This window comes from Panthera pardus, unplaced genomic scaffold, assembly GCF_024362965.1.
Source record: "Panthera pardus isolate Hobbes unplaced genomic scaffold, ASM2436296v1 HiC_scaffold_27, whole genome shotgun sequence".
In the NCBI taxonomy this organism is placed as follows: domain Eukaryota; kingdom Metazoa; phylum Chordata; class Mammalia; order Carnivora; family Felidae; genus Panthera; species Panthera pardus.
Window position 1 is genome coordinate 126,243,826 of NW_026526843.1, and position 22,554 is coordinate 126,266,379.

General features: G+C 37.0%; 1 protein-coding gene across 5 annotated transcripts in view; it reads left to right on the top strand.

Moving 5' to 3' along the window:
- The window catches only part of LOC128773885 (probable ubiquitin carboxyl-terminal hydrolase FAF-X), a 173,957-nt gene that overhangs the window by 86,141 nt on the left and 65,262 nt on the right, over nt 1-22,554 (top strand). For all 5 annotated transcript variants that reach the window (XM_053891925.1, XM_053891926.1, XM_053891922.1 and 2 more), the window contains 6 exons: nt 758-878; nt 9,044-9,174; nt 9,301-9,579; nt 12,510-12,635; nt 19,371-19,496; nt 19,712-19,881. In XM_053891925.1, the coding sequence (XP_053747900.1) occupies nt 758-878; nt 9,044-9,174; nt 9,301-9,579; nt 12,510-12,635; nt 19,371-19,496; nt 19,712-19,881 (953 nt within the window). The remainder of the gene's footprint in view (nt 1-757; nt 879-9,043; nt 9,175-9,300; nt 9,580-12,509; nt 12,636-19,370; nt 19,497-19,711; nt 19,882-22,554) is intronic.

A 22,554-nucleotide genomic window follows, 5' to 3' on the forward strand; every position in this document is an offset into this window, starting at 1 on the left:
TTCGAGCTCTGTGTCCGGCTCTGTGCTGATGGCTCAGAGCCTGGAGCCTGTTTTGGATTCTGTGTCTCCGTCTGTTTCTGTTCCTCCCCTGCTCATGCTGTTGTCTCTCTCTGTCAAAAATATATAAACATTAAAAAAAATTTTTCCATAGATACGGTATTATTTTTGGGTAGAATTAATCTATTACAGTTGAATTAGAGTATACTATTACTTATGAAAATACTACTATATTGTCAATCTTTTCTTTGAACCTCTTTTTAAGGAAATATATAATCTGTCTTCAGCAAATTTTTAGTAGTATTTTTCATATCTAAAGAAACAACAAGTGTTCAATTACTTACACTTTCTCTTCCCTCTACCTTTTAAGAATTGTTATAGCTGCAGTAATACCAGCTGCTTCAGTGTGAAGAGTCATTTGAGATTGCCAACAATGAGATTAGGGATTTACCAGCAACCCCTCAAGGGGCGAAGTCCCTTTTGTATAAACAGCACCTGAGTCCTATGTAAAATTTCTGCTTTATGAAAACAGTAGAACAAGCAAAGAAATTATACCAGGTAGTTCAGAAAGCTTAATGAGTTATTAAGTTTGCATCATAATGGAATCATTGGATTTGTAAATGTGAAAAAATGGGAAAGGAGGTAATTTCATGTAAGACAGTTAGAAAACTTTCTTGGAGACAGTAAAGATACTAATTCTGAATAACAAAACCTTTTAAACTTATTTTATACATAAACCTTCTTGTTTTCTGTATTCCAGATAATGTCACTACATCCCAGATACATAGCTTTCCTCTGGCAAGTTGCTGATTTAGGTTGCAGTCTCAATATGCCATCTCTTAGAGATGGAGCAAGAATACTTATGAAACTCATGCCACCAGGTAAGAAAATTGCCTGACCTTTTCTGCCAACACTCTCCCCTTCAGTGTTGACAAGAACATGATAGATTCTGTTCCCTATGATATATACTTTGGTATAGTTTATAATATGGATCATGTGTTACCCACAATATTGTCACTGAGAGATTTTTCACGGGTAGATAAGAATATTTTACATAGGAGGTGCCTGGCTGGCTTAGTCTTGATCTCAGAGTCATGAGTTCAAGCCCCACATTGGATTTAGAGATTACTTTAAAACATAGTAATAATATTTAGCATAATTTTAAAATATTCATAGTAAACTAATTCACACAATTTAGAAAATCAGGATTCTTCAAAGGCCAAAATGAATAACAATGATCTGGTACCGCACCCATCCCCACCTTCCATTTTCTTTTCAAAGAAATGACCATTTTCAGCATTTAGCTCTTATTGTTATGCAGTTTACCTCTAAATAATGTAGTCATATCACTTTTATGTCAGTTACTGTATACTGATGTCAGTATAGACAAAAACATTTCTTACTCCCATTCTTTTTTGATCATTAATGTTTTTTGCTTAAATTTGTATCAATCATTTACATTTTCAAAACTATGTAAGTAGGTGTATTTTGGACTCAATAAAATAAATTTTAACAAGACTGTTAAAATATTTTTATTTTATTATTTTAAGTTTGTTGTTTTAAGTAATCTCTGGCATGTGGGGCTCAGTCATACTCCCAAGATCAAGAGATACATGCTCTTCTGACTGAGCCAGTCAGGTGCCCCTGTTTTTTTTTAAATTCTTTCTTAATTCCAGTTTATACATTGTTACTTTAGTGTACATGTACCATACAGTGATTCAGCAGTGTATGAAAAACTTTAATTTCCTAGGCTACTCACACTTGTTTATTCTAGATGTAAAAATTTCCCTTTGGGTGGCCTGGATGGCTCAATCAGTTAAGCACCAACTATTGATTTCAGCTCAATTCATGATCTCACAGTTCGTGAATTCAAGCCCTGCACTAGCAGTGCAGAAAGAGCCTTCTTGAGATTCTTTTTCTCTCAAAATAAACTTTAATAAAATAAATTCTCCCCTTCTGTTCATTTGTCATGAGCATATATGTTCATATGTTCATATGTCATTTATATGACATTTATTATTGTTTCTCACATTCTCTTTAATAATTTTGTAAAACAATTTTCCACATGGTCAAATTCATTGTATTATATTTTTGGGGTGTTTCCTCCTTTTCTTTTAGTGTAGTTCTTCTCTTTGATATATTTACTCTTCTGGGCCTCCCCCCCTTTTTTTAATGTTTATTTTTGAGAGCGACAGAGCATGAATGGGGAAGTGGCAAAGAGAGAGGGAGACACAGAATCCAAAGCAGGGACAGCATAGAGCCTGAGCTGTCAGCATAGAGCCTGATGTGGGGGCTCAAACTCAAACTATGAGATTGTGACCTAAGTTGGATACTTAACTGACGAGCCACTCAGGCATCCCTTTCTGGGACCTCTTTATAACAGACTTTTTTACTGTGAATCCTGCTGTAGTCCCTTGTTGAGTCAGTCCTCATTTTTGCTGAAGCATATTCTTCTAATAAAGGGGTCCATGGGGAGTAGATTTTTTTTTTAATCACTTAGCTGAATACAACTAAACTCTCACTTGCAGTATTACATATTTTTTTGTTGTTTTTTTTTTTACAAGCAATATTTTAATCATAGTGTCTTTGATTGAATGTCTGTTCCATTATAGTGCCATAAGAGTGTTGGCTGGTGGGAAAATTGAAGCTGTTTGTATGTTGTATATTTTTAAACCCTTAAATTCTGAAATATGTTGATGAAGTGCCTTGGGGTAGATTTGTGTGTGTGTGTGCTATTGATGAAGGTTCAGTGGACCTTATTGGTAAAAAGGTTATTTTTTTCCTTTTCTTTCCTCATGGCTTTATTTGTGCTTTTGAAAAAAAAATTTTTTTTTTTTCCTTTACTTTAGAATATACTGTTATATATTTGTGTTAGGATGTTGTTAAATCCCTTAACAATTTTGCCTCTGTTACTCAATCTTGTAGTTTTCTTTTGGGGCCTTTTCTTTTCAGCTTTCTGTAGCGTTTTAATGTTATTTTTTTCTACTGCTTCTTCATAGCCTTGTGTTTTATTTTATGAACATTTTACAGGGTTTCTGCTATATATGATCACCTAAACTTTATGTTCTACAAAATCATGTGTGTATTATTTATTGAGGTAATTGCAAAAATAAAAAAATGGATAGTATAATACAAAGAACTGTTTATTTCTTAAACCATATCACAGTTATTTGTTGGCAGGATGTTTTTATTGTATCCCGAAACAGTAAGCCATGTTTCCTTCAAACGAGGACATTCTCCTATGTAACATCTAAATCAGAAAATTAACATTGACATATTCTGCTATATAGTTGACTGACCCCAGTTAAGATGCACCAGTTTCTCCAGTAATATCTTTAGCAAAGAGATAGAAAAACTTTTTTTATAAATGGCCAGATAGTAAATATTCTAGGTTTTGTCAACCAAGAGGCATGATAAATAAACCTTGAAAAAAAAATTATGTAGGAATTTACATAATGAGAGTGAAAAATATTTTTTCACAAACTTTGTATTAGTAAAATTCTTCCTATAAAAATAATAAGTGCAGTTTTTTTATAATACATGTTTCCTAATGAGAATTAATGTAATTTTTTATGGTGGGGTATGACTTTATTCCAGGAAAGGGCTGAAAATTTGTATTCACTATCATTAAATTAGTTGTAAACACTTATTTGTTATTGTTGGGCTTTAAAATATAAATTCTGTAGCATTGCCTGGGTGGCTCAGTTGGTTAAGAATCTGACTTCTGTTCAGTTCATGATGTCACGGTGCATGAGTTCGAGCCCCAGTCAGGGTCTGTGCTGATAGCTCAGAAGCCTGCTTTAGATTTGTGTCTCCTTCTCTCTCTCCCCACCCTGCTCGTGTGCATGCTCTTTCTCTCTCTCTCTGTCTCTCTCTCTCTTTCTGTCTCACAAAAATAAACATTGAAAAAAAAATTTAATAAATAAAATAGAATTTTGTATATTTTATCTTTGACATGGTTTTTCCACAAACAGGTACTGCTGGTTATCTCATTTCATGAAAGAAATTTATAGAATTCTCCATCCTTGTGTCAGTATTCTTTAATTTTTTATTTTTAGCATGTCCTTACATTACAGATTAATCCCCTTTGAAATTTAGGCTGGATGGGGGCACCTGTGTGGTTCAGTTGGTTAAGTGTCTGACTTCACCTCAGGTGATGATCTCCCGGTTTGTGAGTTTGAGCCCTGCATCAGGCTCTGTGCTGACAGTTCAAAGCCTGGAGCCTGCTTCGGATTCTGTGTGTGTGTGTGTCTCTCTCTGCTCCTCCCCTGCTTGTGCACGTTCGCTCACTTGCTCTCTATAAAATAAATAAATAAACATTTAAAAAAAAATTAAAAAGGTCAGGATGGAAGTTTCTCAGTTGCACAGTTAAATGCATTCTGAAATAGTGAAATCTTCTTTGTATTTACATCAGGGTTTGAAAATTATACAGCAACTACATTTACAGTTTGGAAAGTATGTCAGCTGTAAATTTGTATAGAAATGGAAATCATTTTTTAATTTTGATTGGAGTGGGAAATGTATAATACTTGACATTTCTTGTGAATTAAAACATGTTAGCATCTAAATGACTCCACTGCAGCATTTTTCATTTAAAGTACTCTTTTGCCTTAGGATTACCCCGTTTATTCTGGTGTCTTTTTTATTCTAGCCATTCTGACTTGTGTTAAGGTTCTGATTTCCCTGATAATGTTGAGCATCTTTTAATATGTCATATTATACTAATACACATATTATACATATATTCTCCTTTTTGGCAGAGCTTACTGGTGTTACAGAAATATGTTCTTGTAGGACAGACTATACTCATTTTTCTTATGCTATAATTGGTAGTGAGTTTTTTTTTTTCTCCTCTTTACTGCATTGTCTTATTCTTTTTTTCTAGTTAGACAGTAGTTTTATTGCTTTAGTGCATACACAAATTTATGCAACGAGGGCAGAGACTGTGGATGACTTGTATTTCCAATAGATAAGGAGGACTCATTTGGTCTTACAGTGTTAAGCCAACTGGTGATTACAGCAGTTCTCAGTCAGACTCCATTGGCATTTAGCATCTTTCCTGTCTGTTCCTCTCAAGATGCTTTCAAACAGCAGTACCTTTCTTAAATAACAGAGATCCTCAGAAAGATCAGGAGCAAGTCCTTTCAACTTAAGTGTTTTCAGGATTTTATTGCCTGCTCACAAAACGTGCAACACCATGGGAGTCTTATAGGGAGAGACTGAGGCAGTCAGGCCCTTCTTAGCCAATTTGTACATCAGTTCCTTCATATTAGCAGCCATCAAGTTCAACTTCAGCCACTGGGTATGTACATGTGACCCATGATGGCAGTGGTCAGGCAGAGAAACAAAATGTCTTCTTTTTCAATTAAAAATCATTTGTTGGGGCACCTGAGTGGCTCTGTCGGTTTAAGCACCCGACTTCCAGCTCAGGTGCTGATCTCAATTCGTGAGCTCGAGCCCCGCATCGGGCTCTGTGCTGACAGCTCAGAGCCTGGAACCTGCTTCAGATTCTGTCTCCCTCTCTCTCTGCCCCTCCCCCACTTGCACTCTGTCTCTCTCAAAAATAAACGTTTAAAAAAATTTTTTTAATAAATTTTTTTTATTAAATTAAAATTATTAATTATTAAATTTATTAATTTTTTTTATTAAAAAAATTTTAAATCATTTGTCGTGGGGGACAGGGGCTGCTTGGCTTTGCCACTTGATCACTGGACTCCTGATTTCGGCTTAGGTCATGACCTCACAGTCGTGAGATTGAGCACCATGTTGGACTCTGCACTGATGGTGCAGAGATTCTCAACTTGGGATTCTCTCTCTCCCAGTCCCTTTGTCTGTCTGTCTCTCAAAATAGACTTTAAAAAATCTTTTTTTTTTTCTTAATTAAACCAGTCTTTTTCTTTGTTTGTATTTTAATTTTTTTTATTTTTGAGAGAGAGACAGCGTGAACAGGGGAGGAACAGAATCTGAAGCAGGCTCCAGGCTCCGAGTTGTCAGCACAGAGCCTGACGCAGGCCTCAAACCCACTAACTGCGAGATAATGACATGAGCTGAAGTCAGATGCTCAGCCAACCCAGGCATCCCTGTTTTAAGTAGGTTTCGCACCCAGTGCAGAGCCCAACAAGGGCCTCAGACTCACAGCTGTGAGATCAAGACATGAGCCGAGATCAAGAGTTCAACAGCTCACCTGACGAAGCCACCTAGGTGCCCCCAAAACCCACTCTTTATATTGTAAGATTTTTTTTTTTTTTTTTAATGTTCATTTTTGAGAGAGCAAGACAAAATGTGAGCAGGGAGGGATCAGGGAGAGGGAGACACAGAATCCAAAGCAGGCTCCAGGCTCTGAGCTGTTAGCACAGAGCCCAGTGTGGGACTTGAACTCATGAAATGTGAGATCATGACCTGAAACAAAGTCGAATGCTTAACCGACTGAGCCACCCAGGCGCCCCTATGTTGTAGGAATTTTAAAACTACATAAAATGATAAAAAGAACTTCCAAACACTGTTCACAATTCAATAATTGTTAACATTATGGTACATTTGCTGTATTAGTCTTCCTTTATGTAATTTTCTAACTTAAGAGAAAGGGGTATAGCACCTATGCTTTTTTTGTTTATTTATTTTTTGAGAGAGAAAGCACAAGTGGAGGAGGGGCAGAGAGAGAGAGTGAGAGAGAGAATATCCCAAGCAGGCTCCATGCTGTCAGTGCGGAGCCAATTGCGTGACTCACACTCATGGACTGTGAGATCATTACCTGAGGTAAAAAGTTGAGACCACTTGTTTTGCAGACTACATCTCAGTTTGGACTTCTTTATGCTTTTTTATAATCTGCACTTTACAAAATATACAAAATTTACAAAATATTTACTATGCAAAATACATACATAAAACTGGCCATCTTGATGTGTTAAGTGGTGTTAACTGTATGCACAATTGTGCAACCAATTCCAGAACATTTTCATCTAGAAAAACTGAAACTCTGTATCCATTGAACAGTAACTATCCATTTTACCTTCTCTTCCCAACTACATTCTACTTTGTTTATTTGAATGTGACTCTTCTATATACCCCATAGAAGTGGATTCATACAGTATTTGTCTTAATGCGACTAGCCTACTTCACTTAGTGTAAAGATATATTCTTCCATGTTCTAGTGTTGTCAGAATTGAATTTCTTTTCTTTTTAAGACTAAATGTATATTTCAGTGTATGGAAATCACAGTTTTGTCATCCATTTTCTCTGTCAGCAAATGCTTAAGTTTTGTACAGTTTTTGGCTGTTGTGAATAGTACTGCTGTGAACATTTCAGTACTAGTTTTGGTGTGAACTTTGTGTGTGTGTGTGTGTGTGTGTGTGTGTGTGTGTGTGTGTGTCTATGTCTATATATATGTATACATATATATATGTGTGTGTGTGTGTGTGTGTCTATATATATGTATACATATATATATATATGTATACATATATATATATATATATCTGGGAGAAAAATTGCTGGATGAGGAAGTAACTCCATGTTTAACGTAATGGGGAACTACCAAACTGTTTTCCAAAGTTGGTGCACCACTCCTAATTCCACAAGTATAAGGGTCCCAGTTTTTCCACATTTCATTGATAATCTATTACTGTTTTTCCATTTCGTCTTGCTAAGTTGTATTAAAGGGGCATTTCAATGAGGCTTTCATATGCATTTCTTTGATAGTTAATGATTGTTTCTTCATGGGCTTACCAGCCATATGTACGTCTTTGGAAAAATGTCTATTTACAGCTTTTGCTTAGTTTTTAATTGTGTTGTTTGTCTTTCTGTTGTTTTTTAAGTTTATTTATTTTGAGAGCAAGAGAGAGCAAGATCAAGCACAAGCATGGGAGGGGCATATAGTGGGGGATGGGGGAGAAGAGAAAGAGAATCCCAAGCAGACTCCATGCTGCCAGTGTGGAGTCCTACATGGGGCCCAAACCCACAAACTGAGATCATGATCTGAGCTGAAACCAAGAGTCAGAGGTGTGACTGACCGAGCCGCCCAGGTGTCCCTCTCTTTCTGTTATGAATTGTAAGTGTTCTTGGTACATTCAAATAGATGTCCTTTATCAGATATATAGTATATAAATATTCTTCCCATTTTGTCCCATTTTCTCTTTTATTTCCAAATCGTTTACTTTTATTCACAGAAGATTAATTTTGACGTAGTCCAGTTAATGTTTTTCCTCTTGTCACTTGTGCTTTTGGCACCATACATAAGAAATCATCGTGTAGTCTCAGATCATGAATATCTACTGCTATGTTTTCTTTTAAGTGGGGATATTCAGGTTAGCATCATGTATCTTTTTTTTTTTTTAAGTCTCTGTTGATAATATGACAACAATGCAAAGGGTTTGCACTGTCTGTACATCAGGAAAGTTTTCTCTATGGTCTTAAATTGTGACTTAATTTTAAAAACAAACCGTTCATCATGTGAGGCAAATAATTAAGCAGTTGGTGGGAGGAGATTGTGTTTTAAGGAGAATAATTCCTTTTGAGTGTTTGGGGGTTTTTTCTGTTTCCAGTGGGTGTGGGAGGACATGTTGATTTGCCGTCTCTGGATAGGAAATTGCTCCTTTCATATTTTGGGTTGACAATTAAAGAACTGTGGTTGGGCGCCTGGGTGGCGCAGTCGGTTAAGCGTCCGACTTCAGCCAGGTCACGATCTCACGGTCTGTGAGTTCGAGCCCGCGTCAGGCTCCGGGCTGATGGCTCAGAGCCTGGAGCCTGCTTCTGATTCTGTGTCTCCCTCTCTCTCTGCCCCTCCCCCGTTCATGCTCTGTCTCTCTCTGTCCCAAAAATAAAAAAAAAAAAAAAACGAAAAAAAAAAAAATAAAAAAAAAATAAAGAACTGTGGTTGATTATTAATCAGTCCAGGTCTGATTATATCTTAACATTTGATCTTATAGGTCAGCTTTGCTAATATTTATTGATGGTGTTTTCTAATTAAGATAATATGCTCTTCAGTATATTAAATGTGAAATGTTAAGAACATGTGATACATTTTACTTTAGTCTGTGTTTTTTTGCAGATAGCACAACAGTAGAAAAATTAAAAGCTGTTTGTTTGGACTATGCAAAACTTGGAGAAAATAACCTTGGATCATCTCTTGATTCACTTTTCCTTGGTCCTTCTGCCTCCCGAGTGCTATATCTAACAGAGGTTTGTTTTATTTTTCAGAATGTGATTTTCATATCATATGGTAATGGAAATAACATGCATTAAGATTATAATCTTTGGAAATTTTAACATCTTTTAATACAGCCCCCTCTTATTTTTTTTCCCCAGGTAGTTTATGCCCTGTTGATGCCTGCTGGTGTACATTTGGCAGATGATTCCTCTGACTTTCAGTTTCACTTTTTAAAAAGTGGTGGCTTACCCCTTGTACTGAGTATGTTAACAAGAAATAACTTCCTGCCAAATACAGATATAGAAACTCGAAGGGGTGCTTACTTCAATGGTCTTAAGATAGCCAAACTATTGTTAACTGCCATAGGCTATGGCCATGTTCGAGCTGTAGCAGAAGCTTGTCAGCCAGTTGTAGAGGGTGCAGATCCTGTAACACCGGTAATAAAACTTTAAAAATCTTTAATAAGTTTTATGGTGGATGTTTAATTTTAAAGCTAAACTGCTAAATGATTAAGTACAGAATGCAAGTTCAATTGAATCTATTAAGTTATATTTGTATTGTAAATGTAAATACTCTCTGGTGATTATACTGATGTCACTAATCCTTAAGTCCCTTTTGAGTGTCAGTTGTTTAGGTCTCAGAAACTTCACCTGAGCCTTTATTAACTGATACCTGAAAAATATAATGATATATAAAGGTAGAAAAGAAAAGATCTAATTGGCATATTGCCCACCTCTTCTTCCATTGTGGCCATTGTAACAACCATTATTGACAAAAACTCTTCTCTCCCGTGGTATCATCCTGATACACTGAGATTTGATGCAAATGGGGTTGAATGGGGGCATTTACTTCACACTGGATTTTAGTTCATCAGTGATGGTTACTTATGATTGTTTTATTAAACACCAGCTAAAGATAAAAATGGGTTAGGGATATAGATTTTCTTTATAAATATGTTGGTTCTTCATCACAGAAATTTGAATTACTACACATTTGATACTTACACATCCCCTTAATAACATGAGGTGAGTTAATAGTATTATGGATATTACTTCAAAGAAGACTCATATAGTGAGGCATTTTAAATAAAATATAATGTCTGAGATTTTCTCTAACAGATTTCTGGAGGTGTGGTCAGAACTAGACTTTTGTTTTTAATTTTTTTAAATTTTTTATTTACTTACTTTTGAGAGAGAGAGTGGGAAGGGGCAGAGAGAGAGAATCCCAAGCAGGTTCTGCACTGTCAGCTCAGAACTCCATGTGGGTCTTGAACTCCTTAACTGTGAGATCATGACCTGAGCCAAAACCAGAAGCCGGATGCTTAACCAACTCAGCCACCAAGGCACCCCTATATTCTTTCACTTTTATATAATTTTGCAATTTTCTGCATATAAATGGATGAAAAGAAAAATGGTGGCTGTGTACAAGAAAATTTTTAAAAGAAAATTACAATAACTTTACTCCAAGTGTGATGCTTTATTTGTGGGTTCTGTACATATTTATATAAAAACAGGTTTTTGTCATGATCCTTTGCATACTAGCTTAATGAAGTACATGGAAAGCAGTTTTATGTATCTCTTTATACCTTCAATATTTACTGTTTAGAAAATGTGCCATTAAAATACAAAGGTGTACTTAATACTGTCCAGTTGCAGGTTGCTCACATTCTAATAAGGTACCAAATACAAAATTCATTTTAAAAATATGTTTATTATAGGGGTGCCTGGGTGCCTTAGTTGGTTATGCATCCCGCTTCGGCTCAGATCATGATCTTGTTCATGGGTTCTAGACCTACACTGAGCTCTGTGCTGAGAGCTTGGAGCCTGAAGCCTGCTTCATGAATTCTGTGTCTCCCCCTCTCTCTGCCCTTCCCCTTCTCATACTGTCTCTCAAAAATAAATAAAATCATTTAAAAAATTAAAAGTTTTCATTGTATAATTACCAATAATATAAAGAAGAGGGTTATAATTTGAGAACTAGAATAACTATTGAATAAAATTAATTCTAGGAATTTTTCCTTTTAGATTTAAGAGCTTGTATATACTGTTGAGTAAAATTTTGTGACCTTTCTTTTTTTATTTTTCCTTGTTTTAACTTCTTTTGCCATGAAGCATTTGAGGCCTTTTTTTTTTTTTAATTTTTATTTATGTTTGAAGGAGAGAGAGACAGTGTGAGTGGGGAAGAAGCAGAGAGAGAGGGAGGCACAGAATCTGAAGCAGGCTCCAGGCTCCAAGCTGTCAGCACAGAGCCCGACACAGGGCTCAAGCTCACAAACCGTGAGATCATGACATGAGCCGAAGTCAGACGCCTAACCCAGCTGAGCCACCCAGGCGCTCCTGAGGCCTTTTTTTTTGAATAGAAAAATATTTAATTTCAAAGGTAGCATAGGGAGAAAAAGTTATTATTATCCTGAAGAATATACCTAATCTTAATTACAGTTTATTGGGTTGAATTGGAAATTAATACCAATGCTGACCTTAATAAGAATAGTTGCAGCATAAGAAAAGTGCAACAAGATTCTACTGACGTAAAAAATAAAATCTAATTGGTTGTTGAAAGTGAATTAGCATTTTTTTAAGGACAGTTTTTTAAGTTTATTTTGACAGAGAGAATACAAGCAGAGGAGGGGCAGAGAGAGAGTACAGAAGACTAAAGGGGAAATAATTGAGTGGTTATAAATTTAAAAGTTAGAAAAAAATTGAAGGTGTATTTATGTAGTTTGAAGGTGTATTTATGCATTTCTCTCAATGTTATCTTGACAGGAATAACCAGAAGGGTGGGAAAAGGTTTTACCTGGAAATTTGTAAAAGATTACTTAAAGCCATGTCATTTATCTTCTGCAATTGAAAGTGAACTCTGGGGCTCCTGGGTGGTTCAGTCAGATAAGTTTCCAATTCTTGATTTCAATTCAAGTCATGATCTCACAGTTGTGAGAGGCCCGCATTGGGCTCTGTGCTGAACATGGAGACTACTTAGGATCGATCTCTCTCTCTCTCTCTCTCTCTCTCTCTCTCTCTCCCCCTCATTCTCACTCCCCACCACTCTCTCTGTCTCTGTCTCTCTCCCTCTCTTTCTCAAGAAAAGAAAGATAGTGAATTCGGGTGTAGAAACAATGTTCATCTAAGAATGGAGTTTACAGTAGAGTATTGTCACTCCTAAAGGTAACTAAGAGAAGTCTACCGTGTTGGCAGGCTGAAATGCTTTTTATGAAGATCACTGAAAATCGTACAGTGGATAAGTGGAAGGACTACATTCTAAGAGAGGTGATAAATGAATAGCAGAGAGTTAGGTTTTTGTTATGTGCAGATTTTTGAAACTGTGCTTACGTATAAGATTTTTCTCCAAGTAAAAATGTTAATGTTTACAGATCAACCAAGTAACTCATGATCAAGCAGTGGTACTACAGAATGCTCTTCAGATTATTCCTAATCCATCATCTGAGTGCATGCTTAGAAATGTGTCTATACGTCTTGCCCAACAAATATCTGCTGAGGTTAGTACCAGATTTTGAAAGCTCTAGGGTTTTGAATGGTTTATTTTTTTTTCAATATATGAAATTTATTGTCATATTGGTTTCCATACAACACCCAGGGCTCATCCCAAAAGGTGCTCTCCTCAATACCCATCACGCACCCTCCACTCCCTCCCACCCCCCATCAACCCTCAGTTTGTTCTCAGTTTTTAGGAGTCTCTTATGCTTTGGCTATCTCCCACTCTAACATCTTTTCTTTTTTTCTTCTCCTCCGCCGTGGGTTTCTGTTAAGTTTCTCAGGATCCATATAACAGTGAAACCATATGGTATCTGTCTTTCTCTGTATGGCTTATTTCACTTAGCATCACACTCTCCAGTTCCATCCACGTTACTACAAAGGGCCGTATTTCATTCTTTCTCATTACCAAGTAATACTCCATTGTGTATATAAACCACAGTTTCTTTATCCATTCATCAGTTGATGGACCTTTAGGCTCTTTCCATAATTTGGCTACTGTTGAGAGTGCTGCTATAAAAATTGGGGTAAAAGCGCCCCTATGCATCAGTACTTCTGTACTCCTTGGGTAAATTCTTAGCAGTGCTAACTGCTGGGTCATAGGGTAGGTCTATTTTTAATTTTTTGAGGAACCTCCACACTGTTTTCCAGAGTGGCTGCACCAATTTGCATTCCCACCAACAGTGCAAGAGGGTTCCCGTTTCTCCACATCCTCTCCAGCATCTATAGTCTCCTGATTTGTTCATTTTGGCCACTCTGACTGGCGTGAGGTGGTATCTGAGTGTGGTTTTGATTTGTATTTCCCTGATGAGGAGCGACGTTGAGCACCTTTTCATATGCCTGTTGGCCATCCGGATGTCTTCTTTAGAGAAGTGTCTATTCATGTTTTCTGCCCATTTCTTCACTGGATTATTTGTTTTTCAGGTGTGGAGTTTGGTGAATTCCTTATAGATTTTGGATACTAGCCCTTTGTCTGATACGTCATTTGCAAATATCTTTTCCCATTCCGTTGATTGCCTTTTAGTTTTGTTGGTTGTTTCCTTTGCTGTGCAGAAGCTTTTTATCTTCATAAGGTCCCAGTAGTTCATTTTTGCTTTTAATTCCCTTGCCTTTGAGGATGTGTCAAGTAAGAAATTGCTACGGCTGAGGTCAAAGAGGTCTTTTCCTGCTTTCTCCTCTAGGGTTTTGATGGTTTCCTGTCTCACATTCTCCATTTTGAGTTTATTTTTGTGAATGGTGTGAGAAAGTGGTCTAGTTTCAATCTTCTGCATGTTGCTGTCCAGTTCTCCCAGCACCATTTGTTAAAGAGACTGTCTTTTTTCCATTGGGTATTCCTTCCTGCTTTGTCAAAAATAAGTTGGCCATACGTTTGTGGGTCTAGTTCTGGGGTTTCTATTCTATTCCATTGGTCTATGTGTCTGTTTTTGTGCCAGTACCGTGCTGTCTTGATGACTACAGCTTTGTAGTAGAGGCTAAAGTCTGGGATTGTGATGCCTCCTGCTTTGGTCTTCTTCAAAATTATTTTGGCTATTTGGGGCCTTTTGTGTGGTTCCATATGAATTTTAGGATTGCTTGTCCTAGCTTCAAGAAAAATGCTGGTGCAATTTTGATTGGGATTGCATTGAATGTGTAGATAGCTTTGGGTAGTATTGACATTTTGACAATATTTATTATTCCAGTCCATGAGCACAGAATGCTTTTCCATTTCTTTATAACTCCTTCAGTTTCCTTCATAAATTTTCTATAGTTTTCAGCATACAGATCTTTTACATCTTTGGTTAGGTTTATTCCTAGGTATTTTATGCTTCTTGGTGCAATTGTGAATAGGATCAGTTTCTTTATTTGTCTTTCTGTTGCTTCATTATTAGTGTATAAGAATGTAACTGATTTCTGTACATTGATTTTGTATCCTGCAGCTTTCTAAATTCATGTATCAGTTCTAGCAGACTTTTGGTGGAGTCTGTCGGATTTTCTATGTATAATATCATGTCATCTGCAAAAAGTGAAAGCTTAACTTCATCTTTGCCAATTTTGATGCCTTTGATTTCCTTTTGTTTTCTGATTGGTGATGCTAGAACTTCCAACACTATGTTAAACAACAGCGATGAGAGTGGACATCCCTGTCGTGTTCCTGATCTCAGGGGAAAAGCTCTCAGTTTTTCCCCATTGAGGATGATGTTAGCTGTGGGCTTTTCATAAATGGCTTTTATGATCTTTAAGTATGTTCCTTCTATCCCGACTTTCTCGCGGGTTTTTATTAAGAAAGGTTGCTGGATTTTGTCAAAGTCCTTTTCTGCATCGATTGACAGGATCATATGGTTCTTCTCTTTTCTTTTATTAATGTGATGTATCATGTTGATTGATTTGCAAATATTGAACCAGCCCTGCATCCCAGGAATGAATCCCACTTGATCGTGGTGAATAATTATTTTTATATGCTGTTGAATTCGATTTGCTAGTACCTTACTGAGAATTTTTCCGTCCATATTCCTCAGGGATATTGGCCTGTAGTTCTCTTTTTTTACTGGGTCTCTGTCTGGTTTAGGAATCAAAGTAATGCTGGCTTCATAGAATGAGTCTGGAAGTTTTCCTTCCGTTTCTATTTTTTGGAATAGCTTCAGAAGGATAGGTATTATCTCTGCTTTAAACATCTGGTAGAACTCCCCTGGGAAGCCATCTGGTCCTGGACTCTTATTTGTTGGGAGATTTTTGATGACTTACTCAATTTCTTCACTGACCATGGGTCTGTTCAAGCTTTCTATTTCCTCCTAATTGAGTTTTGGAAGTGTGCGGGTGTTTACGAATTTGTCCACTTCTTCCAGGTTGTCCAGTTGTCATATAAGTTTTCATAGTATTTCCTGATAATTGCTGTGTTTCTGAGGGATTGGTTGTAATAATTCCATTAATATTCATGATTTTATCTATTTGGGTCCTCTCTCTTTTCTTTTTGAGTAGCCTGGCTAGAGGTTTATCAATTTTGTTTATTTTTTCAAAAAACCAACTCTTAGTTTCATTGATCTACTGTATAGATTTTTTAGATTCTGTATTATTTATTTCTGCTCTCATCTTTATTATTTCTCTTCTTCTGCTGGATTTGGGCTATCTTTGCTGTTCTGCTTCTATTTCTTTTAGGTGTGCTGTTAGATTTTGTATTTGGGATTTTTCTTGTTTCTTGAGATAGGGCTGGATTGCAGCGTGTTTTCCTCTCAGGACTGCCTTTGCTGCATCCCAAAGCGTTTGGATTGTTGTATTTTCATTTTCGTTTGTTTCCATATATTTTTTAATTTCTTCTCTAATTGCCTGGTTGACCCACTCATTCGTTAGTAGGGTGTTCTTTAACCTCCATGCTTTTGGAGGTTTTCCAGACTTTTTCCTGTGGTTAATTTCAAGCTTCATAGCATTGTGGTCTGAAAGTATGCATGGTATAATTTCAATTCTTGTAAACTTATGAAGGGCTGTTTTGTGACCCAGTATATGATCTATCTTGGAGAATGTTCCATGTGCACTCAAGAAGAAAGTATATTCTGTTGCTTTGGGATGCAGAGTTTTAAATGTATCTGTCAAGTCCATCTGATTCAATGTATCATTCAGGGCCCTTGTTTCTTTAATGACGGTGTGTCTAGATGATCTGTCCATTTCTGTAAGTGGAGTGTTAAAGTCCCCTGCAGTTACCACATTCTTATCAATAAGGTTGCTTATGTTTATGAGTAATTGTTTTATATACTTGGGGGCTCCCGTATTTGGCGCATAGACATTTATAATTGTTAGCTCTTCCTGATGGATAGACCCTATAATGATTATATAATGCCCTTCTTCATCTCTTGTTACATCCTTTAATTTAAAATCTCGTTTGTCTGATATAAGTATGGCTACTCCAGCTTTCTTTTGACTTCCAGTAGCATGATAAATAGTTCTCCATCCCCTCACTTTCAATCTGAAGGTGTCCTTAGGTCTAAAATGAGTCTCTTCTAGACAGCAAATAGATGGGTCTTGTTTTTTATCCATTCTGATACTCTGTGTCTTTTGGTTAGCACATTTAGTCCATGTACATTCAGTGTTATTATAGAAAGATATGGGTTTAGACTCATTGTGATGTCCATAGGTTTCATGCTTGTAGTGATGTCTCTGGTACTTTGTCTCACAGGATCCCCCTTAGGATCTCTTGTAGGGCTGGTTTAGTGGTGACGAATTCCTTCAGTTTTTGTTTGTTTGGGAAGACCTTTATCTCTCCTTCTATTCTAAATGACAGACTTGCTGGATAAAGGATTCTCAGCTGCATATTTTTTCTGTCATCACATTGAAGATTTCCTGCCATTCCTTTCTGGCCTGCCAACTTTCAGTAGAGAGATCCGTCATGAGTCTTATTGGTCTCCCTTTATATGTTAGAGCACACATATCCCTAGCTGTTTTTAGAATTTTCTCTCTATCCTTGTATTTTGCCAGTTTCACTATGATAGGTCGTGCAGAAGATCGATTCAAGTTACATCTGAAGGGAGTTCTTTGTGCCTCTTGGATTTCAATGCCTTTTTCCTTCCCCAGATCAGGGAAGTTCTCAGCTACTATTTCTTCAAGTACACCTTCAGCACCTTTCCCTCTCTCTTCCTCCTCTGGAATACCAATTATGCATAGATTATTTCTCTTTAGTGCATCACTTAGTTCTCTAATTTTCCCCTCATACTCCTGGATTTTTTTATCTCTCTTTTTCTCAGCTTCTTCTTTTTCCATAATTTTATCTTCCAGTTCACCTATTTTCTCCTCTGCCTCTTCAGTCCAAGCTGTGGTCATCTCCATTTTATTTTGCAGCTCATTAATGGCATTTTTTAGCTCCTCCTGGATGTTCCTTAGTCCCTTGATCTCTGTAACAATAGATTCTCTGCTGTCCTTTATACTGTTTTCAAGCCCAGCGATTACTTTCATGACTTATTCTAAATTCACTTTCTGTTATGTTGTTTAAATCGCTTTTAATCAGTTGGTTAGCTGTCGCTATTTCCTGGAGATTCTTTTGAGGGGAATTCTTTCGTTCGTCACTTTGGATAGTCCCTGGAGTGGTGCTGAACTGCAGGGCACTTCCCCTGTGCTGTCTTGAATAACTTGCATTGGTGGGCGCGGCTGCAGTCAGACCCGATGTCTGCCCCCAGCCCACCGCAGGGGCCCCAGTCAGACTGGTGTGTAACTTCTCTTCCCCTCTCCTAGGGGCAGGATTCACTGCAGTGTGGCATGGCCCTTCTGGGCTACTTGCACGCTGCCAGGCTTGTGGTGCTGGGGATCTGGCGTGTTAGCTGGGGTGGATCCGCAAGGTGCACAGGGATGGGAGGGGCAGGCTCAGCTCACTCTTCCTATGGAGGTCCACTTCGGGAGAGGCCCTGCGGCACCTGGAGGGAGTCAGACCTGCCGCCTGAAGGATGGATCCACAGAAGCACAGCATTCAGTGTTTGAGGTGCAAGCAAGTTCCCTGGCAGGAACTGGTTCCCTTTGGGATTTTGGCTGTGGGGTGGGCGAGGGAGACGGCACTGGTGGGCGAGCGCCTTTGTTCCCCACCAAGCTGAGCTCTGTCGTCCGGGGCTCAACAACTCTCCCTCCCGTTGTCCTCCAGCCTTCCCGCTCTCTGAGCAGAGCTGTTAACTTATAACCTTCCAGTTGTTAAGTCCCGCTTGCTGTCCAAACACACTCCGTCTGCCCCTCCGCTTTTGCCAGCCAGACTCGGGGGCTCTGCTTGGCCAGCGGGCTGCCCCTCCACCCCAGCTCCCTCCTGCCAGTCCAGGTAGCGCGCACCACCTCGCTGCCCTTCCTACCCTCTTCTGTGGGCCTCTCGTCTGGGCTTGGCTCCGGAGACTCTGTTCTGCTAGTCTTCTGGCGGTTTTGTGGGTTATTTAGGCAGGTGTAGGTGGAATCTAAGTGACCAGCAGGACGCGGTGAGCCCAGCGTCCTCCTACACCGCCATCTTCCCCCTTTGAATGGTTTATTTTTTATTATTCTTGACACAGTATCTACTTACTCATAAATAAATGAAGATTATCATAATTTAGGATTAAATACTGAGACTATAACCTCTTTTATTTTAGCGTAAGTTTCATGAAATTGTATTTAATGTTCTCTATTAATAATAGTACTTTAGAAAACACTTTGTAAAACTTTTAAACACGTTACTTGAGGTATAATTTTTATACTGTATGAACTAGGTCAAAATAAAGCATATGGTGAGCATATATGGTACAGTCAAGAAAATAGGCTTTTCATCAGCCCAGCAGTTTTCTACTCTGACCTACAGGGAATCGCTGCTCTGCTTTTTGTCATTATAGAGTAGTTCTCTGTTTTTTAAATTTTGCACAAATGCGGTCATATTGTGTAGTATTGTGAAAAGTAACCAAGTCACACATGCTTTGGTAGGCTTATTTTTCCTTATCCATGTACGCACATAGAAATTAATGGCTGGGTGATTTGGTTTTCCTGTGTTTAAAAATTCTTAAAAGTATGTAATGAGCCAGATTACATTTTAACCTAAGGCATACTTAGTCTGTAGCAGATAAACATGTTTTTGCTTCATCTGCATATATTTTATGACTTGAGGTGAAGAGGTAAAAAAATGGTACCAAGGCTACTTTTAGACACTAGGTAGTGTGTAGCATATTTGTGTTATTTACAGTCATTTATACTACTACTTGCACAAAGAGAAATATTTTGTTTTCTGATTATTTCACTTCATATTTTGTCAGCATTTTTAAGTATTCATTTTCTTTCAGGCTTCAAGGTATATGCCTGATACTTGTGTAATTAGAGCTATACAAAAGATCATCTGGGCATCAGGATGTGGGGCCTTAGAGCTGGTATTTAGCCCAAATGAAGAAATCACAAAAATGTATGAGATGGTAAGAATGATTACAAAACTGTGTTTCTTTTATGTTAATTGTGCACATAACTAAATTTTCATCATCTCTGACATCTTTAAGACCAAGTCATTTGTACCTTAATAGTTTAAGCTTATTGCTATAATTAATGTAACAATATATAATTTTATCTTGAAAGGAAAACACTTCAGTGTATCTTAAATTAATGAGTAATTCTTGATTCCCTAACTTTACAGACATCCAGTGCAAGCAGTGAGCCAGAACTGGAGGATGAACAGGTTTGCTGTGAAGCATTGGAAGTGATGACATTATGTTTTGCTCTAATTCCAACAGCCTTGGATGCACTTAGTAAAGAAAAAGCCTGGCAGACATTTATCATTGACTTATTGTTGCACTGTCCCAGCAAGTAAGTGATTTTTTTTTTTTCTCTAAAAGAAAGCTGACCTTATTCTTTTAAACAGAAATGAATTAGTTTTTATCATAATTTATCAGAAGTTAAATAAGGAAACTTTGGTTGTTTACTTAGCACTTTTATGTATAGGAAACATTTATTTCACGTTTCACTTAACCCAGGTGGACAGTTCAGTGACCTTTAGGCTTTTAAATAAAGTGTTGTGCAATTATCACCACTATCTGTTAAATTTTTTATCCCCCTAACAATTTGTTTTTAACTGATGATTCCCATTTTCCAAACCTCTATCTCCTGGTTACTTCTGATCTACATACTGTCTCTGTGAACTTGCATCTTTTAAGTATCTCTCACATAACAGGAATCACAAAGTATTAGTCCTTTTGTGCTTGTATTGTTTCAATTAGCACGATGTTCTCAAAGTTCATCCATGTTGGAGCATGTTGCAGAATTTCCTTTTTAAAGCTGAATAATCCATTGTCTGTATATATGCCATGTTTTTACTTATACATTCATCAGTTGATGGATAATTGGGTTGTTTCTACCCATGGCTATTATAAATCAATAATGCTACTATGCTAATTGCTATGAACCTGGATATCTGTTGGGGTACACATGCTCAGTTCTTTTAAAAATGTACCTGAGAAATAGTTATGCTAGGTGAAATGGTAATTCTATGTTAAGCTTCTTGAGGGTACACAAAACTGAATTCCACAATGGTGCACTATTTTATATTGCCACCAGCAATGTACAGAGATTCCAGTTTCTCCATACCCTCTCCCATGCTTGTTATTAGTTAACTTTTTCAGAATAGTAGCCCTTCCTGTGGATGAGACAACATGGCATTTTATCATGGTTTAGATTATTTCTGTAGCAAAGTTGAGATTTTTTCATGTGCCTATGGTGTATCTAGTGTGGAGAAATACACTCATTTTTAAATTGGATTGTTCAGGGATGCCTAAGTGGCTCACTGTTAAGCATCCAACTTTGGTTCAGGTCATGATCTCACATTCCGTGACTTCGAGCCCCATGTCAGTCTCTGTACTGACAGCCCAGAGCCTGGAACCTGCTTCAGATGCTGTGTAACCTACCCCTCCCTTGCTCACGCATGTGCACTCTCTCATGAGCTCTCTCAAAAAAAATAGTAACATTAAAATTGTTTAAATAAATAAATAATTTGGGTTGTTAATGTGAATTTTACATAGGTTCTCCCCATTCAGCTATAAGTACAGTTGGAATCTTGAGCAAGATTACATGAAATCTATAGATCACTTTGAGTAGTATTAGTATCTTAGTAATATGAAGTCTTTCAGTACATCAACACATGTTGTATTTTATTTAGATCTTCCATTTTTTTCAACATCTCCTTGTACCTTCTTAGTTACGTTTATTTATTCCTGAGTGTTTTATCCTTTTTGCTGTTTTTGTGGGTAGTACTGTTTTCTTAACTAATTTCTTGTTGTCTCTGGATATTCATTGCTTAGTGTATAGAAATGCAGGTAACTTACATATTGACTTCATAGTTTACAGTTTTGCTGAATTCAGTTTCTTGATGAATTCTTCAGGATTGTATTAATATATAACATTGTGTCATTTACAAATGGAAATAGTTTCACTTCCTCCTTCCCAATTTTGGTATGTTTCATTTTCCTTTTCTTTGCATATTTTGAATAGAAGTGGTGATAATGACATCCTTGTGTTGTCCTGATACAGAAAGATTTTAGTCTTTAGTCACTGGTTAGGAGGTTAACTCAAAGATTTTTGTGTATGATCTTCATCCTTTTGAGAAGTTTCCTTTTTATTCCTTGGTCGTTAAATGAATTTATCATAAAAAGGTTGGAATTCAGTGAGGTTTTTTTTTCTGAATCCATTGAAATGGTAACAGGATTTTTCTCTTTATTTTATTTATGTGATGTATTAAAAAAAATACTGATTTATGTATTAAATCTCTTGCATTACTGGAGTAAATCTCACTTGATCATTACATAGAATATTTTTAATACACTTACGAATTTGTTACTAATTTGTTGAGGATTTTATTTTTATTATGGTACAAATATATAACATTAAATTTTCTAAAGACCATATAGCTAATTAATATTAAATATATTTATAGTATTGCATAATAGAGCTCTAGAATTTTTTCATCTTGCAATAGTGAAACATCATACCCACTAAATGCTAATATGTCCCCCAGCACATCACCACTACTCTGCTTTGGCAACACCTTTTTACTTTCTGTTTCGGTGATTTTTTACTACTTTAGATACTTTGTGTGATTGGAATCATGTGGTGTTTGTCTTTATGTCAATGGATTATTTGTTTAGTGTGTTATCCTGGAGGTTTTTCCATGTCAAACCACTTGACAGGATTTCCCTCCTTTTTCAGGCTACATAAAATTGCACTGTATGTATTGTCACATATTTTTTATTCATTCGTCTGTTGATAAACATTTCTGTTGCTTCTGTCTCTTGGCTATGGTTAACAATTCTGTGATGAATTTGAATGTGCAAACATCTCTTCAGAGCCTACTGTTTGAATTATTCTGCCTGTATCCAGAAGTAGGATTACTGGGTTATAGTTAATTCCCTTTTTTTAATGTTTACTTATTTATTTTTGAGAGAGAGAGGGAGCAGGAAGCGTCCACACAGGGGAGGAGAGAGAGAGAGG